General features: G+C 44.1%; 2 protein-coding genes across 2 annotated transcripts in view; one reads left to right on the plus strand and one right to left on the minus strand.

Annotated features, from left to right (window-relative positions):
- The window catches only part of HSP90B1 (heat shock protein 90 beta family member 1), a 188,839-nt gene that overhangs the window by 21,609 nt on the left and 144,222 nt on the right, over nt 1-23,008 (plus strand). The gene's annotated exons all lie outside the window — the stretch shown is intronic.
- NT5DC3 (5'-nucleotidase domain containing 3) overlaps nt 1-23,008 on the minus strand; it is a 63,176-nt gene that overhangs the window by 1,953 nt on the left and 38,215 nt on the right. Inside the window, exons 5-13 of the mRNA XM_050748477.1 lie at nt 18,853-18,943; nt 17,152-17,289; nt 14,216-14,276; nt 13,689-13,791; nt 13,444-13,545; nt 9,139-9,220; nt 7,736-7,822; nt 5,650-5,790; nt 596-660 (exon numbers count right to left, since the gene is read on the minus strand). Of these exons, the coding sequence (XP_050604434.1) occupies nt 596-660; nt 5,650-5,790; nt 7,736-7,822; nt 9,139-9,220; nt 13,444-13,545; nt 13,689-13,791; nt 14,216-14,276; nt 17,152-17,289; nt 18,853-18,943 (870 nt within the window). The remainder of the gene's footprint in view (nt 1-595; nt 661-5,649; nt 5,791-7,735; nt 7,823-9,138; nt 9,221-13,443; nt 13,546-13,688; nt 13,792-14,215; nt 14,277-17,151; nt 17,290-18,852; nt 18,944-23,008) is intronic.

A 23,008-nucleotide genomic window follows, 5' to 3' on the forward strand; every position in this document is an offset into this window, starting at 1 on the left:
GAAGGCCATGCACAAAGTCAGGAAAGTTCATGCCAATGGCATAAAGCATTCTCCTAGGGAAGCATGATTGTCAGTATGGGTTCCCTTAAGACAGACACCCACCAAAGTTTTCTCATGGCAGGCAGGCTTTCTTTATCAGTTAACAGAATGCACATTCTTGAAAGAGCTGTGGTTACAAATAAGCACCAGGGTCGTGGGAGCCCTAAGAATTCACTGTGGGTTCGGAGCCCAAATCCAGCACTGCCCCAATAGCCACATTGTGCTGCCAGCATTGTTAACAACTGGGCCAGCAGCTGCCCAGATGGGAAGGTCAGGAAGGCAGGGAGGAGGAATGAGATGGAAAGGCTCCATTCTCCCAAGGCCTTCGATGGCAAGGGCGGAGGAATGACAGGGGTGATGGCTGGCCTCAAGGAAATGTTACATGTCACCAACAGCAGGTAGCCGATTCTGGATCCTGGGGGAGGCAGACATACCTGGGAGCTAAAAAAGGATGTTTCAACATTATGCCTCAGGCTGGCCCTGGGGAACAGACGTGGGCTGAGCACGGCCAGAACAGGGTGGTGGACATGCCACATTCAATACAGGCCGCTCTTACCTCATCTCCTTCCTTTCCTTTTTCCACTCCTGCAAAACCAGCTGTGACTCAGCATCTCTGTGAACCTGTAGGACGCAAGTCAATTATTACGACTGTTTTGGTTTCAAATAAACTCATTACGTAATGAGAATTTTTTAATGAGCAGCTTTTCTAGAAATTTTATTCCTTTACATCTCAGAGGTTGGCACCTGAATGAAATAATACATTTTTCAGACTTTCCAGTTGAAACCCTGCCTTCTTCAGGAATAAAAAATAGTTTTAAATGTCCAACATTAGAAATGTGGTTTAACAAATTAAGATGAACTATTATGAAGTTATATTAAACTATCAGTAAAGACTACATATAAACATAATGCATGTGTATCCACATATGTATAAGACATGTACGTGATATATCCATTATGCACATGATATATCCATTACACACCTATTATATACAGGTATACAAACTATAATGTAGAAATACTTAGTACATGCTACCTATTATACTTATTATATACATGTGTACAAACATTATAGTTAAGTGGAGACAGCATACATACCCACTAACTGTAAGCATGTCAAAGTATGTGCTTACATTTGGAAATTAACATAAAAAATTATTTTAATTTGTACACGAGAATTATAAATAAACTTTTAAATTTAATATTATATTGTTTAATTTAAAAAACAATTATTTTTTGCAAAAGGCGAGAAGGTAAAGCATCTCCATGAGAAGGAAAAGCAGAGCATTTTCTGGTGGGCCAAAATATGGGTGAAAGGCAAAAAGAAAATGCCAACTGCCCATGATCTAACGAATGGAATCTCACAAGTCTCTCTCCAAGGTTCTTATGGCTAAACAGAAACACTGAGGCCAGAATCCAAGGTGCACATGATCGCAGGGAACAGGCTGGCTCCCTGCAATTCATGACCACGGGGGTAACCTTAGAACCTGGAGGAAAATACCAAGCGGGCAAACCATATGCTTTTGACATGGGAGCCAAGAACCTTACGTTTATCACATCTGCTCGGTTCAACAGCTCGACTCTGAACCCCGAGGCTGCTGAAGGGACATGTAAAGGAGAAAGACCCCAGGAATCGGAGGCCAGGGATGCGTGCCCAGAGGGGGACCCTGAGCTCTGCGCCTTCGCTCAGCCACGCTTTGGGCCTTACCTCCCCTGAAGTACCCAGCTGCTGGCTGGGGTGCCCTGCTGGCTGCCCTGCCATGAACCTTTCCCACCATTTATCATCTCTCTCAAGGAACAACCCTCTCGCTTCCATCCTTCCCATCAGCCATTAAACAAAAAAAGATTTCTCCCATTAAAAAAAAAAGATTTCTCCCTGTGCCCACCCCCTTCTCCAGTTCTGTCCCCCTACAAGGCCAAACTCCTTAAAACAAGAGCCTCTGGTTCTGAAATCCACTTTAAAATATTTCAAAGACGGTGTGTGCTCATTAGTTATCATTAATCTTTCAAGTGAAACCATGTACTCTAGAGTGGGTAGTCCACATTGGAAAAGACTAACCAAAGCCCCACAATACAGGCACTTCAGCCACCTCCATCTCCAGTGGTTATTCATGGGCGTAATCAGCTCTTCAGGGGCAAAGCAGATTGGCTACATATCTCTGCCCTTGTTTGAGAAAGATATTACAATCTAGCCAGTGCAACAGCCTACATCAGTCCAGCCACCGGCCCATTTTTCTATCAGCCTATGAGTTTACAAATGGGTTTTTCTTTTTCAATGCTTGGGGGGAAAAAAACTCAAAAGAAGAATAATTTCATGACAGGCCGCGCGTGGTAGTTCAAGCCTGTAATCCCAGCATTTTGGGAGGCCGAGGCAAGTGGATCACTTGAGGCCAGGAGTTCGAGACCAGCCTGGCCAACATGATGAAACCCAGTCTCTTCAAAAATACAAAAATTAGCTGGGCGTGGTGGTGCACACCTCTAATCCTAGCTACTCAGGAGGCTAGGCATGAGAATCACTTGAGCCTGGGAGGCAGAGGCTTCAGTGAGCCGAGATCGTGCCACTGCACTCTGGCCTGGGCAACAGAGTGAGACTGCCTCAAAAGGAAAAAAAAAAAAATTTCCTAACACGTAAAAATTACATGAAAGTCAAATTTCAGTGCCCACCAATAAAGTTTGTTGGGACACAGCTACAACCATTCATTCACATATTGTCCACAGCTGCTTTTGTGCTACAAGTGCAGAGGTGGGTAGCTGCAAAAGAGCCTACAGCCTCCACAGCCTAAAAAATTTACCATGTGGCCCTTTGCAGAAGCTTGCTGACCTATGGTCTAAATGTGGCCTCTGACTGGTTGGTTACCTGAGCCTGCACAGCCTAAAATATTTACTATGTGGCCCTCTGACAAAGCTTGCCGACCCGTGGTCTAAATGTGGCCTCTGACTGGTTAGTTACCTGAGAAGCGTCTACCAAAGCCAGCACCACCACCATGAACCACAGCCATTTTGGAAGGCACTTCAAGGCTAGCTAATGAAATTACAATCAATATTTATATACTTCTATTTCATTCATTAGACTTGGCTCCAAATGACTCCTGTGAGGTCAGGAGTTCGAGACCAGACTGGCCAACATGGGGAAACCCCATCTCTACTAAAAATACAAAAATTAGCTAGGCGTGGTGGCACAAGCCTGTAGTCCCAGCTATTTGGGAAGCTGAGAGAGGAGAATTGCTTGAACCTGGGAGGTGAAGGCTGCAGTGAGCCAAGATCACACCACTCCACTCCAGCCTGGGCGACAGAGCAAGACTCCATCTCAAAAAATCAAAAAACAAAAAACAAATGACACTTTGCTGGCTCTGAAAAAATCAAACCCGATCTCAGAGGACCAATTTTTCTCCTCAGAAAACTGTCCAAATAATGTGCTACGTGCTCTGAAAATAATCCCCAAGGGGGAGTTCTAGAAACATCTGCCACAGGCTCAGTGGAAAAACCTGTAACTTTCTAGGGGAACACTGGGGAAGAGGGCGACAGTGAGACAGGACATTGATTTGGATGTTTTTTTAGTTAGCAGCTACACACCTCTATATCCTAGTGAATCCAACTTGACAGAACTCTGTACAAAGTGCCAGAACCCAAGGCAATATAGGTGCGTGGAGGTTAAGGGTCTAGAGTCGGGCTGCCTGTGTGTCAACATCAGCATCACCCGTCACTAGAGCAAGTTCTATCTCCTCTGTGCCTCAGGGTCTGCATCAGAAAAATGGGAGTGATGTTTCAGTCCTACTTCAAAGAGTTGCTGTGAAAATGAAATGAACTTAAAGGTTTCAGTGTCCAGAACACAGTAAGTTCTTACGACATTTTTACACAGCCTGATTCTGCCAACCGAGAACTGTGGTTCCAGAAAAGTGACCTATCTTGCAGTCTCAAGTTTTCTCTCCTGCAAAATGGGGGCGGCTATGTAAATCGTAATATCCTTTTCTTCCTTCCCTCACCCCACACCTCGTATAATTAATTTTACAAACCACAGAAATATTTTCAGCACTTCCATTCTCTAAAACGCACATTCCTTAATAGTCAACTTTTTTTTACACAGGTCAGAAAAACAAAATAAACAAAAAAAACTGTTTCCAAAGCGAAAATGTACTGACACCATCTACGTGCAGTTGTGTTTGTGCGTGTGACCAGCTGCCAGGGTCCCAGAGACGTCACTGAGCGGGAGTCAAGCCTTACCTATACCCGAATCCTCCAAACAGGAAGGCACATGAAAGCAGTGCTCTGAAGCATGGACTTGGGGACCTGGTTCAAGCCTTGCCCTGCCATTTTATGATCTCACACATAAATGATACCTAACCTCTCAAAAACTGTTTCCTTATTCTAAAATGGAACAGCTATGACTATTAAATGAGCAATGTGTATAGAGCCAGCACTCAGCACAGTGTCTGGCACGTAAAAAGTAACTATTAGTAGTGTATGACATGCACAGACTCTCAACTACATTAACTCAGAATTGATGCCACGTATTTTTAGTAAATCATCTCACAGACAAGCATAGCAAGCGAAACAGAATAAATCCTCATCAGAGAAGAGCCAAGAACTAATGGGGCCCAATGCATCCTGGAAACGAGGCCCAGGGGGACGTGCAGGGCCCCATGCTCTGGAATGCATGCACCTGGAGCCAGAATGTGGCCTGCCACTCACAGCCTTGCCTGATCTCACTGCTCAGCCACTCCCACACAGAGTGCCAGCTGGGGCAGGCAAGGCAATTCCCTGCCCATTTCCAAAGCCAGAGGGCAGGTATGGGCAATAGACCGTGGCCACAGATTGCAGGTGTGATAGCCAAGAGAGCAAGCATCTGTGCCCGTATCCTAAAAATGTCAGCACCCATGCTGAGACGGCTGTAGCCCAGGCAAGCTGGAGCCAGGGAGAAAACAAGGTGCCTCACGGAACTGGAAAGGAAAGGGGCACATGGAGAATTAAGGGGATACAGCTACAAAAGAGAGGCAGCTTCCATGGGCCAGGAAATGACTGATACAACTGCCATTCCTCACTTACCAGCCAAAACTGGCTGCCTAACTTAACTCAAGGAAGTAACTGCCAGGGAACTCCAGTAAGCCAGAAAATTGCAGGTATTATCCTCAGAATCAACTGAGGCTGGACTTTTGCTTGCTTTGACATCTTGACTCTTGCTTTGAGACTCTCTCCCGTAAGCCATGGTGCCTAGACTGAAGTGTTCACTTCATAGGCCCCTTTATTTCACAGACGGGGAAACTGAGGCCCAGAATGGAGAAGCCCCACTGTAGCAGGCGCAGACAGAACCAGCAGACTTAAGCACTGGCAAGGTCTCCTGAATCCCAGTACCCCACAGGAGAGCTCCTAGCAGGCTTCAGTGTGGAAGTGAGGATACTGGATCTTCACTGACAGAGGAATGTGAGCAAACACCTACATTTACACAGGCCCCACAAACACTGTCTAAGCAAAAGAACCCCAGTTGTTATTCTGCAGTCTACTGAAAACAACTTAAGCCTCGTATTTTATAACGATTAAGCAGAATATACCTGAAGTAACTTTCTAACCTCAGGCTTAAAGAAAAAGTGAGAGAGAAAAAAAATATATCCAAACCTGCATCTGTTCCAATAACCCAGTCAAGGTCTGCAGCCAGGTCATGGTTTGAATGTATTGCTCCGTGTTCATGATTTTCAGTTCAGATCGCAACTCTGGGATAATTGCACCAGTCCTCCAGCCATGCTTTAGGGTCAAATCCTGATCACAAAGATCACGAAAAGTCAACATCAAGTCTCAACAGAATCTACACTATGTCATTATTTTCCCAGACATGAGAGGCATTCATTTAATTAGTTTTTGATGGTAATGGTTAGTTATTCACCAAGCTGAATTCAATGAATTACATTTAATTAAAACAAATTTGGCCCCAGCCTTCGATTATTTCATTCCAAGAAACTTTCAGATCTGGAAATAATTGCTGTGAGTCACAACCCCTGCAGAAACGCTAGGTCTGGAATCATTAACCATGGTCTGTAAAAAAAAACAATGAGGTCAGGGGCAGAAAAGGGCTTGACCTAAATGCTACCAAAGGTCTTCATTCAATTCATCCACAGACCTCTGTGTGCCAGGCCCTCTGGGTTATGGAGAACCACGGAATCTCAGACTTGGAATGATCACATACAACATAAGCATGCATGACCACATTTTCCATTCCAAATGTTGTCACCCCATATTTGACAAAAGGCCAGAATATTTAGTATCAGCTATGTCCTGGAAAATCTAAGACATATAGTCATCATACTAAATGGTCATTTTCTCATTTGGCAAATATTTATCAAGCACTACTATTTGCCAGGCCCTAAATACTGAGGATAAAACAACGCACAAAAAACTGAGAAATCCCAGCCCTCGTGGAAAATACAGACAATAAATACGTAAAATACACAATGGCAGGTGGGGATAAGTACAAGGGACAAAAATCAAGCAGAATAACAGGAAAAGGAGAGGAAGAAAGGAGGTTTCCATTTTGTACAGGGTAGTTAGGAAGACCAGGCTAATACAACGATAAGGTCGGGGAAAGTATGAAAACATGTGGCAACAGAAAGATTCTGGCTGAAGAACAGCTAGTGCAAAGGCCCCAGGGTAGGAACATGCTGGAGGGTGGCATGTTAAGAAGCAATAAGTCAGGGAACCTAGATGAGACAAAAGAGGGGGCGGGGCAGAGGGTATCTTCAGAGAGGTGGGCTGGGGAAGGGGAAATCCAGTGGGCAACTATAGGAACTCAGGTTTTTACTCTGAGGGAGAAAGAAAGGCTTTCAGGTTTTAAAGCTTTAAGTCTGATTTACAGTTTTAAAGGTTCAGTCTGGCTACTCACCTAAAGCCAGAATCCTAAATCCTATGTAAGAGTCTAAGAGGGCTTAGGATGCCCGCTCACCTTCACTGGTTCAATTTTTTTTTTTTTTTTTTTTTTTGAGACAGGGTCTCACTCTGTCCCCTAAGCTAGAGTGCAATGGCATGATCTCAGCTCACTGCAGTTTCCACCTCCCAGGTTCAAGCAATTCTCCTGCCTCAGCCTCCCCAGTAGCTAGGATTACAGGCGTGTGCTACCACACCCAGATTATTTTTGTATTTTTAGTAGAGACAGGGTTTCACAATGTTGCCCAGGCTGGTCTCAAACTCATGAGTTCAAGTAATCCACCCATCTCAGCCTCCCAAAGTGCTAGGACTACAGGTGTGAGCCACCGTGCCCAGCCCACTGGTTCAGTTTCTTGAAGCCTTTGAATATTTCTCTTTCTCCTAATAATACATGAAAACCTACAGCACATTTTTAAAATATTCCCAATGGTGGCAAACTTTCAAAGGTGGATTTTATTTATGTTTTTTGATGTTTTGATAAAAGGAAAAAGAACAATGGCATTTATTATTATTTAAATGGAAAGATTATTTTGATAAACTCTTTGAGTGAACTGTTTATTTCCATCATTTCCAAAAAATATTTATCTTTTTCACAACTCTGTTCTGTAAAAAAAAAAGAGACATTAAAAAGATGCAACCTACCTCTAGGTTTTACGAAAGCATAAAAATGACCTTAAATATAAGATACATTCTTAAATAAAAGGTACATTCTTAAATAAAAGATACATTCTTTAGTAAGTGAGGCTAACACATCTGTCCCCCAACAAAGGAAAAAAGGGCTCCTCACCGCCAGGTCACTGTATATATGGTCACCAAAATACAACACTCTGGATCCTCTCCATCCAGTAAGCTTCAAAAATTCATATAAATTACCCTGCAATCAAAGAAAACTATAGTTATTATATTACAGCTAGAGAGCTATCTAACCCACAGTACAAAATATTTTTTAAAACTTTTAAAAATTGTTTTTATAACTTATTTTAAATATCAAAATATAAAGATAAAAGCACCTTCACGGGAAATCTGTCCTCTATGTCAAATGCACTGTTCAAGAAGGATTTATATTATATACACCTCTTTGTAACTATCTTTCTACACTTAACATGCTGGGGCCATCTTTCCATGCCAATAAATAATCTACCATGTAATGATAGCAGCTGGGAAGTACCATGATTCCTTTCACCAATTCCCTGATGTTGGACAGTTTACATTATCTATTTTGTAAGCAACTTCATGATAAACATTCTCATAGGCAAGTTGTATTAGCTATATCTTAATAATTTTCTTAGGCTAACTTCCTAGCAGTAGAATGGCTTTATCAAAGCTAATTTTTCAAGGCCTAGAAAATATACTTATTGCCAAATCCATCAGATTGTTATATACCCACCAAGAATACGTTAATTCTTTTAAAAAATGAACTTTAGTAACATAATAATGGTCACCAATGCAATTCATTCAAACATTTGAAAGCCTTATATGACACCAAAATATATTAAAACTGTGCACAGGCTAGGTGTGACGGCTCATGCCTATAATCCCAGCACTCTGGGAGGCCAAGGCGGGAGGACTGCTTGAGCCCAAGAGTTCAAGACCAGCTTGGGCAAAATGGCAAGACCCTGTCTCTACAAAAAATAAAAATTAAAAATTAGCTGGGTGTGGTGGTGCATGCCTATGATCCCAGCCACTTAGGAGGCTGAGATGGGAGGATCACTTGAGCTCAGAAAGTTGAGGCTATAGTGAACCGTGTTCATGCCACTGCACTCCAGCCTGGGCAACAGGGTGAGAACTTGTCTCAATAAAATTTTTTTTAAAAACCCACAAAATTGTGTACAAAACATGTATTGTCAGAAAATAATTAGTAATTTGAGTGCATAATATGCCATGAGTAAGTGTTCCTCAAAGAGAAATTTCCAAGGTTTACTACTGGCATCTTAAATGTTACACACTACGAAAGTCATGCCTTCAATTTTGTTTTAAAAAAACCATTCAATTTTGAGTTAGTTTAGATGCTAGCATATTGAAAATATATTGACTTAAACCTAAGTTTACCACCAAGTTATAATCAGTCAGTTCACGGGAATCACTCAGAACTGTGCCAGGCACACAGAAAGCCACAGTGAACATCAGCTATTAGCATTATTACCGACCACGAAGCAAAGCAACAAAAAGGAGAAGCTGGTCATGACATACCTGCTTGTAAATCTGGCCTTTCTGCAACTTGTGGATTTTATCCCAAAGTAAGACACCTTTCTCATTCATCTTTCGGAAAGGCCTAACAACAGAAACAGGAAACATTATGACATGGAGTAGTACAGGTTGTCCGCTCTATGAAATACCAGAGTTATTCACTATCACAGGAAGTAGCTCCCTGCAAAAACCTAAAAAAAAACCCGAAATCAAAACTCTACCATCACATACCCTGGCCTAATTCAATACATCCCAAACTGTGTGAAGCCCAGTATCCAAAGGTGTTTCATGAAAAAAAGAATTCCTGGGGGCCAGGCGCAGTAGCCCACTCTTGTAAGCCCAGCACTTTGGGAAACCAAGGCAGGTGGATCACCTGAGGTCAGGAGTTCAAGATCAGCCTGGCCAACATGATGAAACCCTATCTCTACTAAAAATACAAAAATTAGCTGAGCAAGGTGGCAGGCACCTGTAATCCCAGCTACTCAACAGGCCGAGGCAGGAGAATCGCTTGAACCCAGGAGGCAGAGGTTGCAGTGAGTGGAGATTGCGCCACTGCACTTCAGCCTAGGTAACAAGAGAGAAACTCTATCTCAAAAACAAACAAAAACAAACAAAAAAAAGAATTCCTGGGTCATATAAATTTGGAAAACACCATGCACTAAATATGTCCCTCTTAAAAAGCTATTGATGGCTCTGAAAAGCCCTGCTATAATCAACTTCCTTTCACCCAGATTTCCCGGATTTATCTGACCATGCAGAAAACCTGTTTATAATGAAAAGTTTACGGAAACACTGCCTTAGTGCATTTATCTGGCTTCATACCTGAAATTAAGCCACTCTAGATAACAAACCAGAAGACCAGAAGCACTAGTTTATGATGGAAATTGGGAGGTAAGGATAATGCCTCATTCCTCACCCTGACACACTGCTAGCCCAAAGGACCCAGGGTTTGTTTGCCTTAAGGTAAAAATAAGTGTTACCCTAAAAAAAATAATTTTTTTACCTAATTGTAATACAGAAAAATACAACAAAGAAAAGGTACACGACCCAGAATTCTAGACCCACCTTGTACACTAAACATTTCAGTTCGTCTTTCAGTCTTTTCATGAAATTTATGTTTCTTTCATGACTATAAAATGAGATCACTTTGTGTACACTAACTGACATCCTTTTTTCTCTAATATTTCGAGCAATTTTCCAAGTGATTACATATTCTTAAATACATCATGTTTTACAGTAATACATCATCTTTTTTTTTTCCAAATACGTTTTCGTTTTTTTTTTGGTTTTTTTTTTTTTTTTTGGAGAGAGGGTCTCACTCTGCTCCCCAGGATGAAGTGTGGTGGCACAATCGCGGCTCACTATAGTCTCGACCTCCTGGGCTCAGGTGACACTCCCACCTCAGTCTCTCAAATAGCTGCCATAACTGGTTTATTTTATTTTATTTTTTTGAGAGAGTCTCACTCTGTCGCCCAGGCTGGAGTGCAGTGGTGCAATCTTGGCTCACTGCGATCTCCGCCTCCTGGGCTCAAACAATTCTCCTGCCTCAGTCTACTGAGTAGCTGGGATTACAGGTGCATGTCACCATAACTGGCTAATTTTTGTATTTTTAGTAGAGATGGGATTTCACCATGTTGAACTCCTGACCTCAGGTGATCCGCCCACCTCAGTCTCCCAATGTGCTGGGATTACAGGTGTGACCAGCTAATTTTTTAATTATTTGTAGAGACAAAGTCTCCCTATGTAACCCAGGGTGGTCTCAAACTCCTGGGCTCAAGCAATTCCCCGGCTTCAGCCTCCCAAAGTGCTGGAATTATAGGTGTGAGCCATGGCACCTGGCCCAAGTACACCTTTTTTTTTTGTTTTGAGACGGAGTCTCACTCTGTCGCCCAGGCTGGAGTGCAGTGGTGCCATCTCGGCTCACTGCAAGCTCCGCCTCCGGGTTCACGTCATTCTCCTACCTCAGACTCCTGAGTAGCTGGGACTACAGGTGCCCGCCACCACGCCTAATGTTTTGTATTTTTAGTAGAGAATGGGTTTCATCATGTTAGCCAGGATGGTCTCAATCCCCTGACCTTGTGATCCTCCCGCCTCGGCCTCCCAAAGTGTTGGGATCACAGGCATAAGCCACTGCACCCAGCCAAGTACATCGTCTTTAATGACTGCATAATCCCCTCTCATATGGCCATTTCAAATTTAACTAAGCATCCCCTACTGTAGGGCTGTTAGGTTGTTTCTGACCTCTCATTATTATAAATAACACAAGGATGAATACAGACGGAGGATTATTCGGCTCTTACCCTAGGCTTCGAGAACAAAGACAAAATAGATATTGGGGGAGGGGGCTGAGACACCCTGCCTGCTGCATCCAGGGAAAAGAGTTCAGGGCCCTGCCTCCTCACTTTTTATAAACACGGCAAAGCAGAGGAGCTCTCTGGTGAAGAGAGAGACAGGGCCCTTCTGACCACACCCCAGAATCTACTAAGAAAATGGTGAGGGCATCATATCAGTGACTATAGGGCCCCGACCTCCCCTCTTCTTCCTCTAGGAGAGGAGTGCCTTTGACCACTCTGACCCAGCTAGGTGCACGTTCTCCTCTGCGTGCTTCAACACTCCCAGACACTGAAAAAGGTTTTTATGTTGCTCCCCAAGACACTGGAAGAAACTAGCCCTGGCCTGGAGCCAAATTCCTTAAACCCTCAATAAACTCCACATCCTGACCCGCTCCTGGTGGAACATCCCTTTCTCTCCTGTCTGCCACAGCAGAGGTCTGCAAACCCGGGGCCGTGGACCACAGACCAAAACCGGCCCATGGGTTAGGAGCCAGGCCGCACAGCAGGAGGCGAGCATCCAGTGGGTGAGAGAGCATTAACGCCTGAGCTCCACCTCCTGGCTAATCAGGTGCGCCATTAGATTCTCATAGGAGCGGAACCCTATTGTGAGCTGCACAAGCAAGGGATCTAAGTCGTGCGCTCCTTATGAGAATCTAATGCCTGACGATCTCAGGTGGAACGGTTTCATCCTGAAACCATCACCCTACCCTACCCCCACAAACCTGGTGGAAAAACTGTCTTCCACAAAACCAGTCCCCGGTGCCAAAAAGGTTGGGGACCCTGTGCCAGAGGATGCACTGCAGCCCACTCTGTAAGTCAGTTCCTCTATTAAGTGCTTTAGACTGATCATCCTAGCGTTTAGTGCTTCTTTCTTTGGAATCCCAACCAGCCCCATCATGGGACGGTTTGCGGCTCTCCCATGCAGGAACTCCCTTGCCACTGTCTTTGGGATGACTCCAGCCGCTGGTAAGTGGGACAAAATACTAACAAAGCAGCAAGCTACCGTTTATAGCTGTTTTTTATCACACTCTAGTTTTTCCTTCATTTTCTTGAATCCCACCCAGCATTTTTCAGTCCCTGCACATGGTTCTTGGTTTGCCGCTTCTTCCTGGAGTCGCTGTGACACTTGGAAAACTGGGACAAGAGGAATTTAAAGCATTAACTGCAGGGTACCACACCCTGATGCTTCAAATCACCTAACAGAGAGGAAAAGACTACCTGCTTACCAGCTACAGAATAAACATGGGGGTAAAAGTGTTTCAAAAATTGCCCATTATTATATAAATACGAGTTATTTTTTTACAACCCCAGTGCAGTGTGATTCTCAACACCATGGACATTTGCGGAGAACAGCTCTTAGTGAACAGGCCTGTCCCACACGTTAAAAGATATTTTAGCGTTCCCTGATCCCTACCCACTAAATACTAACAGCACACTCTCTCCCTGTCACAACCTAAAACTTACCTGCTTCCCCATTCCCAGGGCTACAGTGGCAGGAAGATATTAAGACGTAATAGAGATTTACTCCACGTGATGCAAAACCTATGTTGCAGAGAAGCTCTGCAAAATCCGACTGCAATTTTAAACACACTAATGAGAGCTCTATTTAAAGAGCTACCCAATAGGCAGTTTTGTTGATGCTGTTGTTTTCTTACGCTTCACAATGTGTCTGCATCTGAAGACCTAATTTACTATGTGATAAGTTTGGCTTTTTCATCACTGCCAATCATTTTCTTCAAGCCTACCTCATGGGTCTGACGCAGCCCAAGTTGTACTGAGAACCATTTTGATGCATGCAAACTGTCTGTTATGTGCTCATGTCACCCTTGTGATTACTTGCTAGAAGGGTTAAAATTCAAAAGCTATAATCTCACATGCTTATGATTTTGCAACTGGATTTTACCAAGACATACCATCTATATATTCACAGCAGCAAAGGAATAAAATCTAGTCCCCTAGAAAAATAAACACTCACCTCCGCTTATCATTAAAGAAGTTTGGCTTCTCCGCCTGAACAATGACCACATCAAACAGGTCCCTCCAGTCTTTCCCAACGATATAACTCATCCCCTTGTCCCTAGGGCAACAAGTCAGCCAGGTTAGTCTAACATTGAAGGATTAACTATGTTTGTAACTTTTTCTTTCCAATTTCCAACTGCTAAAACAAATGGGATACAAGGAGTGTGCCAGAAGCTAGCAATGAAACACAGAGCAACTTACACAAAGCTACTGGGGCTATTGGTGATGAGAAACATCTTCTTGCCATGATCAGCCAGTTTGGCCAACACTGCACGGGTCTGCTCAGCATAGCAGATGTACTTTTCTAAGAGCAAGAGAAAAATTCACACACAGATTCAGCATGATTATTGGTCAATCTGCAAGTACTTTCTAAATGGGGGTACGGGTCCAGCACTGTCCTAGGCACAGGAGAGGGAATAAAGGCCTTAAGGAAGAAGCTTTGCCCAGTGGAACATGGGTACATCTGGTGCATCAGTCACAAAGACCCTGCCTCCTCGGTCTAAGTGGAAACAACTAAGTGGCTATAGTTGCCAGCGCCTCTCTTTTTAAGTCAGAATTATGTCAAGTTCCAGGACAAAGAGGAGATGGCTAACATGCCAGGATGCCAGGTCCTTACAGAGCACTCATGCAGCCCCTGCTTAGCACCTGGAATGCAAAGTAAAATGCCGGCATGGTTGCACAAATAACGGAAGGCTGAAACTCTCTTTGCGATACTGCTGAGCACATACCAATGTCTGCTTCAATTGCTCTGTACATTATTCCTTTGATGTGGACGTCTCGAATTGAATCCTGCCAAAAGATACATTTTTAATCAGCGAAAATACAACTGAGATAGCCTGAGTAACAGTACATGTGAAATGGCAGTCATGGTAACTTCTATCCCTAGAAAGTCCGACAATCCAGGCACTACACAAAATTTAAATTCTGGTCCATTTTCTCTATTTTTTTTTTTGAGACAGAGTCTTGTTATATCACCCAGGCTGAAGTGCAGTGGTGCTGTCTCAGCTCAATGCAGCCTCTGCCTCCTGGGTTCAAGTGATTTTCCTGCCTCAGCCTCCAGAGTAGTTGGGATTACAGGTGCCTGCCAGCACAATAGGCTAATTTTTGTGTTTTTAATAGAGACGGAGTTTCACCATTTTGGTCAGGCTGGTCTCGAACTCCTGGCCTCAAGTAATCCGGCTGCCTTAGCTGCCCAAAGTGCTGGGATTGCAGGTGTGAGCCACCACACAAGGCCAATTCTGGTCCATTTTCATAGGCAGCCCCTTGTGAAAGCAAAAGTTTCCATGGTGATGGTGGCAATTTCCAGTGCAATTTCAAAAGAGTGTTTGGAAGAGGTAATTTCTGTGAATAATTCCGAATAAAGTCCCACAGGACACACGGTAATTTATATGCAGTATTGTGAACAAATGATCCCAGGCCATCTGGACAAAGGGAGTTATTGCTCTTTTATCTTTGTGCCCTTTCCGTCCCTAGACCCCAATGGCAAATTCTGTAACACGGAATGAGAGGCAGAGACAAACAGCTAACAGGTTTCTCCTTCTCTCTTTGGTGCCACCAGTAGGGCAACAAACTGGCAGTGAGACTGTAGCTCAGGTAGAGATATGGTCCAGGGAGAGGAAGAGGAGGTGGTTAAACCCTCTGTGGGTTCAGGAGTGTGGCAGCATGAGAGCTGGCAAGTGTCAAAAAAGGGTCCCCCTGGCAGGTGACACTGCACAGGGCCTCTACGTGGTGACATTCCTAGAGGCCTATGGACACTTTCTAGAGCCAGTAGTAGGAGACAGGGCTGCAGGCAAAATTGTGTCTAAGCCTTAGACTGTTGCTGGGAGATTTCTGTTAAGAGGGAGCACTTCTGGACTACAATCTCAACCTCAATTACCTTTCAGCACAAGCCTGATTCAATTTCACACCAGCAGCAGAAGGCAGTAGTTAAATGCAAGTCGGACTGCCTGGCTTAAAATCAAGGCTCTGCTATTTAACAGCTGTGTGACCTTGGGCAAGCAAGTCAACCTCACTGTGCCTCGATGTCCTTATTTGTAAAATGGTACAAATAGTGCCTACCTTGACATTATTATGAAGATTTAGTAAGTTAACATGCCTAAAGCACTCATAAGAACAGTGCCTGGGACCTAGTAAACTCTACACAAGTATTTGTTCTTGGTGGTAGTAACACTTGCAGTAAAAACTGAGCTTTCAAATCAACATCTCGCCTTACAAATGCACAGGGCTGCTACAAGTGATTCTTAGATTTTTAAAGACAAACTGTATATACAAGAGAACAGAAACTAAATACCTAAATTCAATTTGGATAATACCACACTGATATTGAGAAACTATAATTTATCCTCTATCTTCCTAAAACCCAGGATTCATGCTGCCAAAACTTAAATTTACTCATAAATACATAGCAAAAATATTTTAGTGTGTAAATATGTATCTTTAAAAAATATAAATATTTTAAATACATATATTGATAAATATTTGTAACTATGTAAATACATATAAAATAATATAAACATGTTTTAGTACTAAAATGTTCATACAGCTTAAAGAACATATATAAATATATAAACATGTGAATATAAAATACATAAATAAATTTATAAATACAAATGATTTGTACAGTAAGTCCTTAACATCTTCAGTAGGTTCTTAGAAACTGCAACTCTGTGAAACAACATAAAGCAAAATCAATTTTTTTCCTTGTCAACATTAACATGACATTGAAGAAACTGGCGTTATTCAAGGATCTGTTGTACATGGTTTCACTTAAAGTCACGGTTGCCAAGAACCTATGGGCAACAGTAAGTATTCACATATGTTCACATAAACATTTACATTTGTCTACATCCCCCGTCCCCTAACTGGATTCTTGCATGGCTTTTGCAGGACTTTAGAAAGCCACATGGAACCTTTGTGGGCAAAGGAAAAAGGCATCCCCTCTGGGCAACTACAGTGGCACAAGTCCCCCAGCTGGGGGCTTGAATGTAACCTGTGTGATGAAGAGGCACCCTGGCCAGGCGTAGTGGCTCAAGCCTGTAATCCCAGTACTTTGGGAGGTTGAGGTGGGCCAATCACTTGAGGTTAGGAGTTGCACACGAGCCTGGCCAACATGGTGAAACCTCGTCTCTACTAAAAATACAAAAATTAGCCGGGCGTGGTGGCAGGCGCCTGTAATCCCAGCTACTTGGGAGGCTGAGGCAGGAGAATCACTTGAACCTGGGAGGTAGAGGTTGCAGTGAGCCACGATCGCACCACTGCACTCCAGCCTGAGTGACAGAGCAAGACTCTGTTCAAAAAAAAAAAAGAGGAGGCACCGCCTTGCTTGGGCAGACTCAGGAGTGAGTGGGTACAGGCCGGACTTCCATCCCCATCATCCCTTTGGCCAAGTGCACAGGCTCTGGCCTTGGCCTTCTGGTCAGAAAGGATCAAAAATCGAGATAACAGTGTCAGCACCATCTTGTTTTAACAAAAATTTTGACTGATTTCCAATTCTCCTGATGTAACAACACCTTTCTTATAATGTTCAAGGTTAAACCGCATATAAGAGTTCCCAGCTAAGAGACTATTTAAAACACCTAACCTAGAAAGGAGGTTCAAGGCTCTGTGACTCCCACTGCAAAGCTGAAACAGACTCAGCACCGTGATCTCTCACTGTGGATACAACCTTGACATCTTTGTACAGATGCACAGGCTCATAGTCGATGTTGTTCTTAAGGAAGTATTCATTCACACAGGACAGGAGGGTCATCTCGGGCAGGGAGAAGATGTCCATGAACTGCTTCATCGTGTTTCCATGAGAGCTCTGTAGACAGGGAGGAAGGAGTGCTTTAGAAACAGGGGCAGAGCTATGAAGCACCAGGAACAGCAGGAAGACTTCTCAGCGACTAAACGAGATTCCCATCATCAACACAAAAAAGGAAAGTTCTAATAATAAAATAATTAAATGGGCCAGGCGTGGTGGCTCACGCCTGTAATCCCAGCACTTTGGGAGGCCAAGGCAGGTGGATCACCTGAGGTCAAGAGTTCAAGATCAGCCTGGACAACATCGTGAAACCCCATCTCTACTAAAAAATACAAAAATTAGCTGGGCATGGTGGTGCGTGCCTGTAATCCCAGCTACTCAGGAGGCTGAGGCAGGAGAATCGCTTGAACCCAAGAGGTGGAGGTTGCAGTGCGGAGATGGCACCATTGCACTCCAGCCTGGGCAACAGAGCAAAACCTTGCCTTAAAAAAAAAAAAAAAAAAAAAAAAAAAAAACAGGTAAAATGTTCCCCTTGTTCCTTATCATTCACAGCAGAGCTGATGTCTCACTCTAAGTATAACTAGGATATCGACAGAAATGCCCTGACTTCTCCCAGAGAGTCTAATCACCCTTCCCCTCCCGATTTTTCCTGTGACCAGTCCCACTTCCGGTTCACACTCTTTCAGGAAGCACAGAGGAAAGTCAGCAAACAAATTATTGCCCATAATGACACAAAAACGCACGTAACTCTCCTGAACTGGAGCACACCCTCACAGCCCATATTTGAGCTTAAAAAAGAGCTTTTCTCTGAATGCTTGCAATTTACACTATAGATTCTCCTCAACTTATGATGGGGTTACATTCTGATAAACCCACTGTAAAAGATGCACTGATACATCTAACCTACCAAACATCATGGCTCAGCCTAGCCTATCTTAAGCATTCTCAGAACATTTATATTAGCCTATAAAGGCTCATTTATATTAGCCTTTATTATACGGTGTTGAGTGTCTCATATAATTTATTGAATACTGTAATTTACATTGAAATTACAATGGCTTTGCACCATTGTAAAGTCAAAAAGTTCTAAGTAGAATCATTGTTAAGTCAGGGGCCATCTGTACTAAGTTTAGTAACTGACCGGGCATCTTCCATTTCATTTTGACAAAGCAAGTGAGTGAGTGCATCTAATAAGACAAGAAGCAAAAATTCTGAGTGGAAAGAGAACCACAAAAGTTAGAAAAGCAGAGGTTTCCCTAAAGGTAAACAGGGTGGCTGTGTAGCCATCAGCTCTGGCATTTCACAGCCATTCGCCAGGGGAAGCAGTAGCTGTCACACTGACAGCCCCAATCTGTTCTGGAGTCCACTCCAGAAACTAGGGACATTCCTGGAGATGGGGTGGCAAACGGGGTAGGTATGTGGGAGGTAAAAACGGCCTTCACCAGGTGTGGAGGAAGGGCTTCAGAAAGGAGAATCATGAAAGAATCTGGGGGTGTCCCCTGCAAACACTGGTCTCTCTCAACACACAATCTCAAATTTCATATGAGCAGTAGGTAAGGTCGACAAGGCCATGTTTCAAGAAGGAAAAAGGCGGCTTTAAATGAATAAAGTGCTGCTCGTTACCTTTCCATAAAAGTCGCTCATCTGCTCCAAAGGCACATGGGACCCCTCGTACATTTCAATGACTTCTTCATCCGGGACAACACTGAGGCCTCTGGAAAAACCAGATGGTGCAGTTAAAAAGCTCAACTAGAGAGACCAATGATTTTCACACCCCTGTGCAGTGCTGGGATTTTTCAATTGAGGTGCAAGACACTGTCGTAATGACGAGGCCAAATGTGCCACAAGTAAATGCTACAAATATCAGGTAAGATGCTACTACGTTTACTACTACTACTGTTCTAACAAGAACAGTAACGGGAGGAGGAATAATAGTTAATATTACATGGCACGTACTATAGGCCAGATATGAATTACACCCAGTCATCCATGTAATTCTCAACCGTCCTAGGAGGGAGGCACTATTATTCTTCTCATTTCCAGCTGAGGTAACTGAAGCACAGAAAGGTCATGTACCTGTTCAAGGTCACCAAAGTAGGAAGTGGTGGGTCAAGATTATAACCCAGGCTTTCTGGCTCTATGGCCCAGGCTCTTACACCACTAAGGCACAAGGCTTCCTAATGACTTGCTTTGGGGTGGGCTGGCTTTTGTTTTAATGTATTTAATATATTAGGGCAGAGAAAGGTTGTTTTTGTCTCCATCAGACATCCTCCTGCCCTCCAATACTCTAGCCTGGGATAGGTGCTGATTTGGTTTGGCTGTGTCTCCACCTAAATCTCATCTTGAATTGTAGCTCCAATAATTCCCACAGGTTGTGGGAGGGAGTTGGTGGGAGATCACTGAATCCCCCATACTGTTCTCGTGGTAGTGAGTAAGCCTCACGAGATCTGATGATTTTATTAGGGGTCTCCCCTTTCACTTGGCTCTCATTCTGCCTTGCCTGCCACCATGTAAGGCATGCCTTTCACCTTCCGCCGTGACTGTGAGGCCTCCCCAGCTATGTGGAACTGTGAGTCCACTAAGCCTCTTTTTCTTTATAAATTACCCAGTCTCAGGTATGTCTTTATCAGCAGCGTAAGAACAGACTAATACAAGTGCTGAGAATGGAAATTGCCACACCCAAGGCTCAGTGGACTAAACCCCGTGACATGAGGCAGGAAGCCCTGTGGCACCACCACCTTGGAGAGGCAATGACCCTGAATGCTTTGTGACACTGAAGGCCAGTTTCCTCATCTACCATCTGCCTGCCTCGGGAATCTGCAAATGAATCTACTTCTTCCACATACAAAAAAAAAAAAAAATGAATTGTGAAGTCAGTGGCCAGGGTTTCACTCCTGCCTCTGCCACCAGTGACTAGAGCAGGTGCCTTCACCTGTTCAGCTGGACTCATCCACTCTCAAGCGTCAGGAGGGGAAACACCTGCTCTTCTACCCCTTCTGTGGAGGAGAAAGTGCTTGAGAAATAGACACCGATGATTACGAAACTACAGACTGAATAGTACAGGAAATGTCACGCTGTGCTACAGCAGGAGTATAAATAATTCAAGAAGAATTTTAGTTACTAACACAACAGGTTGCTTAGCGTACAAAACCACATGGTCCACAGTAAAACCTACGTACGATATCATTTATGTTTTGCTATGTAACATTAACAAAAAGATCACTTCAACCTCTTTCCTCCCGTCTCCATCACCCATATTACTTTAAAAAGTTATCTGAGTGGATTCATTAATATTTTGCCTCTGATCTTGATTAATCTGTTACAACTACCAGCCTTTGAAAAAAGTAGAAACACTGGACTCCCTTTATCTTTGCTCCAGAAATAAGACTGGCACTAAGCCAGATCGTTCGAGGCTGTGACCTTGGAAATCAGCCCTTGCTGAGCAGCAGCAGTCACGTGTCCACACTGCTAAGGCTCTCACACTGGAGAGAAAATATAAAAAGTGAAGTGATTCGGCCGGGTCAGAGTTACTTCTCTGCCCTTTGGAAGCCACTGCTGTCTCTAAGGCACAGGCACGGCCACCCAGGCTGCATCCACAAGAGCCAAACAATCAAATGGCAACTCAGAAGAGGCACTGAAATCTGCCAGCTGAATTCCCCAAGCAGCAGCTGCATCAAACCAAGAGCCAAACACAACTGCAGCAGGCATGGGCAGACTGCCCGGCCACATCTGAATGCAGCCTCGACCAGCACTGAAATCGAAGTGGAAGCTCCTTTTCCCCCGCTCAGAGTGAGAAACACGAGGTTAGGAGCACAGATCTGAATGAGTCTGCAAGGGCTTCAAATCCCCACTCCCTTCATCACTAGGGATATTACCTTGACAAGTAATTTATCCCTTTGGGCCTCAAAGTCTTCATTCTTAAAGCAGGAAACTATAAAAGTGCCTACTTCCTGATGTCACTGAGATCACAGGAGCTACTACATATAGAATAGCTGGTGTATGGTAAGCACTGTAGAGAGGTTTCACTAGTGTGGCTGTGAAGGGAACCACCCCAGCTTTTCACAAGGTTCCTAGTAAAAACTTAAAATGTAGGTACAAAAATGGGGCTGTGGTGGGGGACCCCTCTCCACCTTCCCAGTCGGCAGCACTCACTGCTATGGGCCAAACATCATAAAATTCACCCCGGTGTAGGGACTGGAGACCTGCATCAGCGCTTAGAAACAAACTAGGCTGAGATGGACACTTTCTTCCCACCTTCTCTCATTCATGGCCCCTTCTGGAGTGAAAGAGAAGAAAGCTGACATTTCTGCAGGCTCCAGTTCTTAAACCACTAAGGTACAAAGCTTCCTAATGACTTGCTTTGGGGTGGGCTGGCTTTTTTTTCTTTTTTTTTTTTTTTTTTTTTTTTTAACATATTTAACACATTGGGAGACAAAAAGGCTGTTTTTGTCTCCATCAGACATCCTCCTGCCCTCTAATACTCTTCCCTGAGACAGGTGCTAAGAGTGGAAATGGCCACACACAAGGCTCAGTGACATAAGGCAGGAAGCCCAGTGGCACCACCCTGTATTTTGGGCGCTGTGCAGATATGCTTCATCTTCACAAGCTGCCCCTTAGGCAGGGACTGGAATCATGCCTGCTTTACACGAGGAAACCAAGGCTTTCAGAGGGTCCAGAGATTGCTCAAGACCATACACACATGAGCCGTGGAGCTGGGGTTTGCACCCAGGAAGTGTGAGTGACTCGAGTCCACACACTCCCTCCAGAGGCCAGCTCACCTCAACACCCCTCTCAGCAGCGAAGCAACAGTGAACTTCCTACAGCCTCATTCTGAACGCTCCTTCCCCCGAATGCCTCAGTGGCTCTTTCTACTGTCCACACTCCTTGACACAATGGACAGTGTATATACAAGAAACAAGGCAATTCTTCTCCTGTGAACCCCACGAGAAGAGAGGGGAGAAAGGGCATTTCAGGCTGAGAGGGTGAGCAGAGGACTCACCACAAGTTGGCCATGGAGGGTGGGTAGGATTTCAAGAAGCAGAGAGGAAGGAAAACTGCACCCTGGCTGAACTCCAGCAGGAGCAAGTGCCAGGTGACAAGAAAGAAGACGTCAAGGGAAAAGAATCCCTGTGCTGTCTTCACCAGCCCGGGCATTCTCTCTTCATAGTAATGGTTCAAGACCAAACACATGACCCAAGTCATTCTGATGAGATTCAGTCCTGAGACTCCGGCGGAATGTGGAGAAACAAAGCTCCTCTGTTCCTCTTGACCTGGAGCTGGGGGGGATGTGGGCCTGGAGTCCCAGGGGTCACTAAGGAGGGGCTTGCCTGAGAGTGAGCCAAGTCAGAGAGCAAGGCCAAGAGATGGAAAGAGTTCTGAAAATAGTAATTTGGCCCCTAGAGCCAGCCACACTTGCAAACTCACTCTGTCTGTGGACTGTACAATAAGTTTCTGAGCCAGTTTGAGTTTCAGTCACTTGCAACCAAGAGTCTTGACCAACATAGTAAGTTAAGGAGCTGTGTATGGAAGAAGAGGAAGCGAAGGGTTTAAAGCAGGTTGATAAAAATCTCAAACCTAAGCCTAAGCATATGGCTTAGCCTTTATTCTGCAGAGAGCAGGGAGCCATCCAGGGATTCAGAGGAGGGGATTATCGGGAGTAATGATTTAGGGAATCAGTCTGGCAAGAATGTCCAGGATGGAGTGCACTGCAGCAAACCCCAAGATCCCAGGAGAGAAGGGGTAAGTGTCTAGGGAGGGGGCCGACAGCAGAAACAGAGAT

Source organism: Macaca thibetana, chromosome 11 (genome assembly GCF_024542745.1).
Source record: "Macaca thibetana thibetana isolate TM-01 chromosome 11, ASM2454274v1, whole genome shotgun sequence".
Lineage (NCBI taxonomy): Eukaryota > Metazoa > Chordata > Mammalia > Primates > Cercopithecidae > Macaca > Macaca thibetana.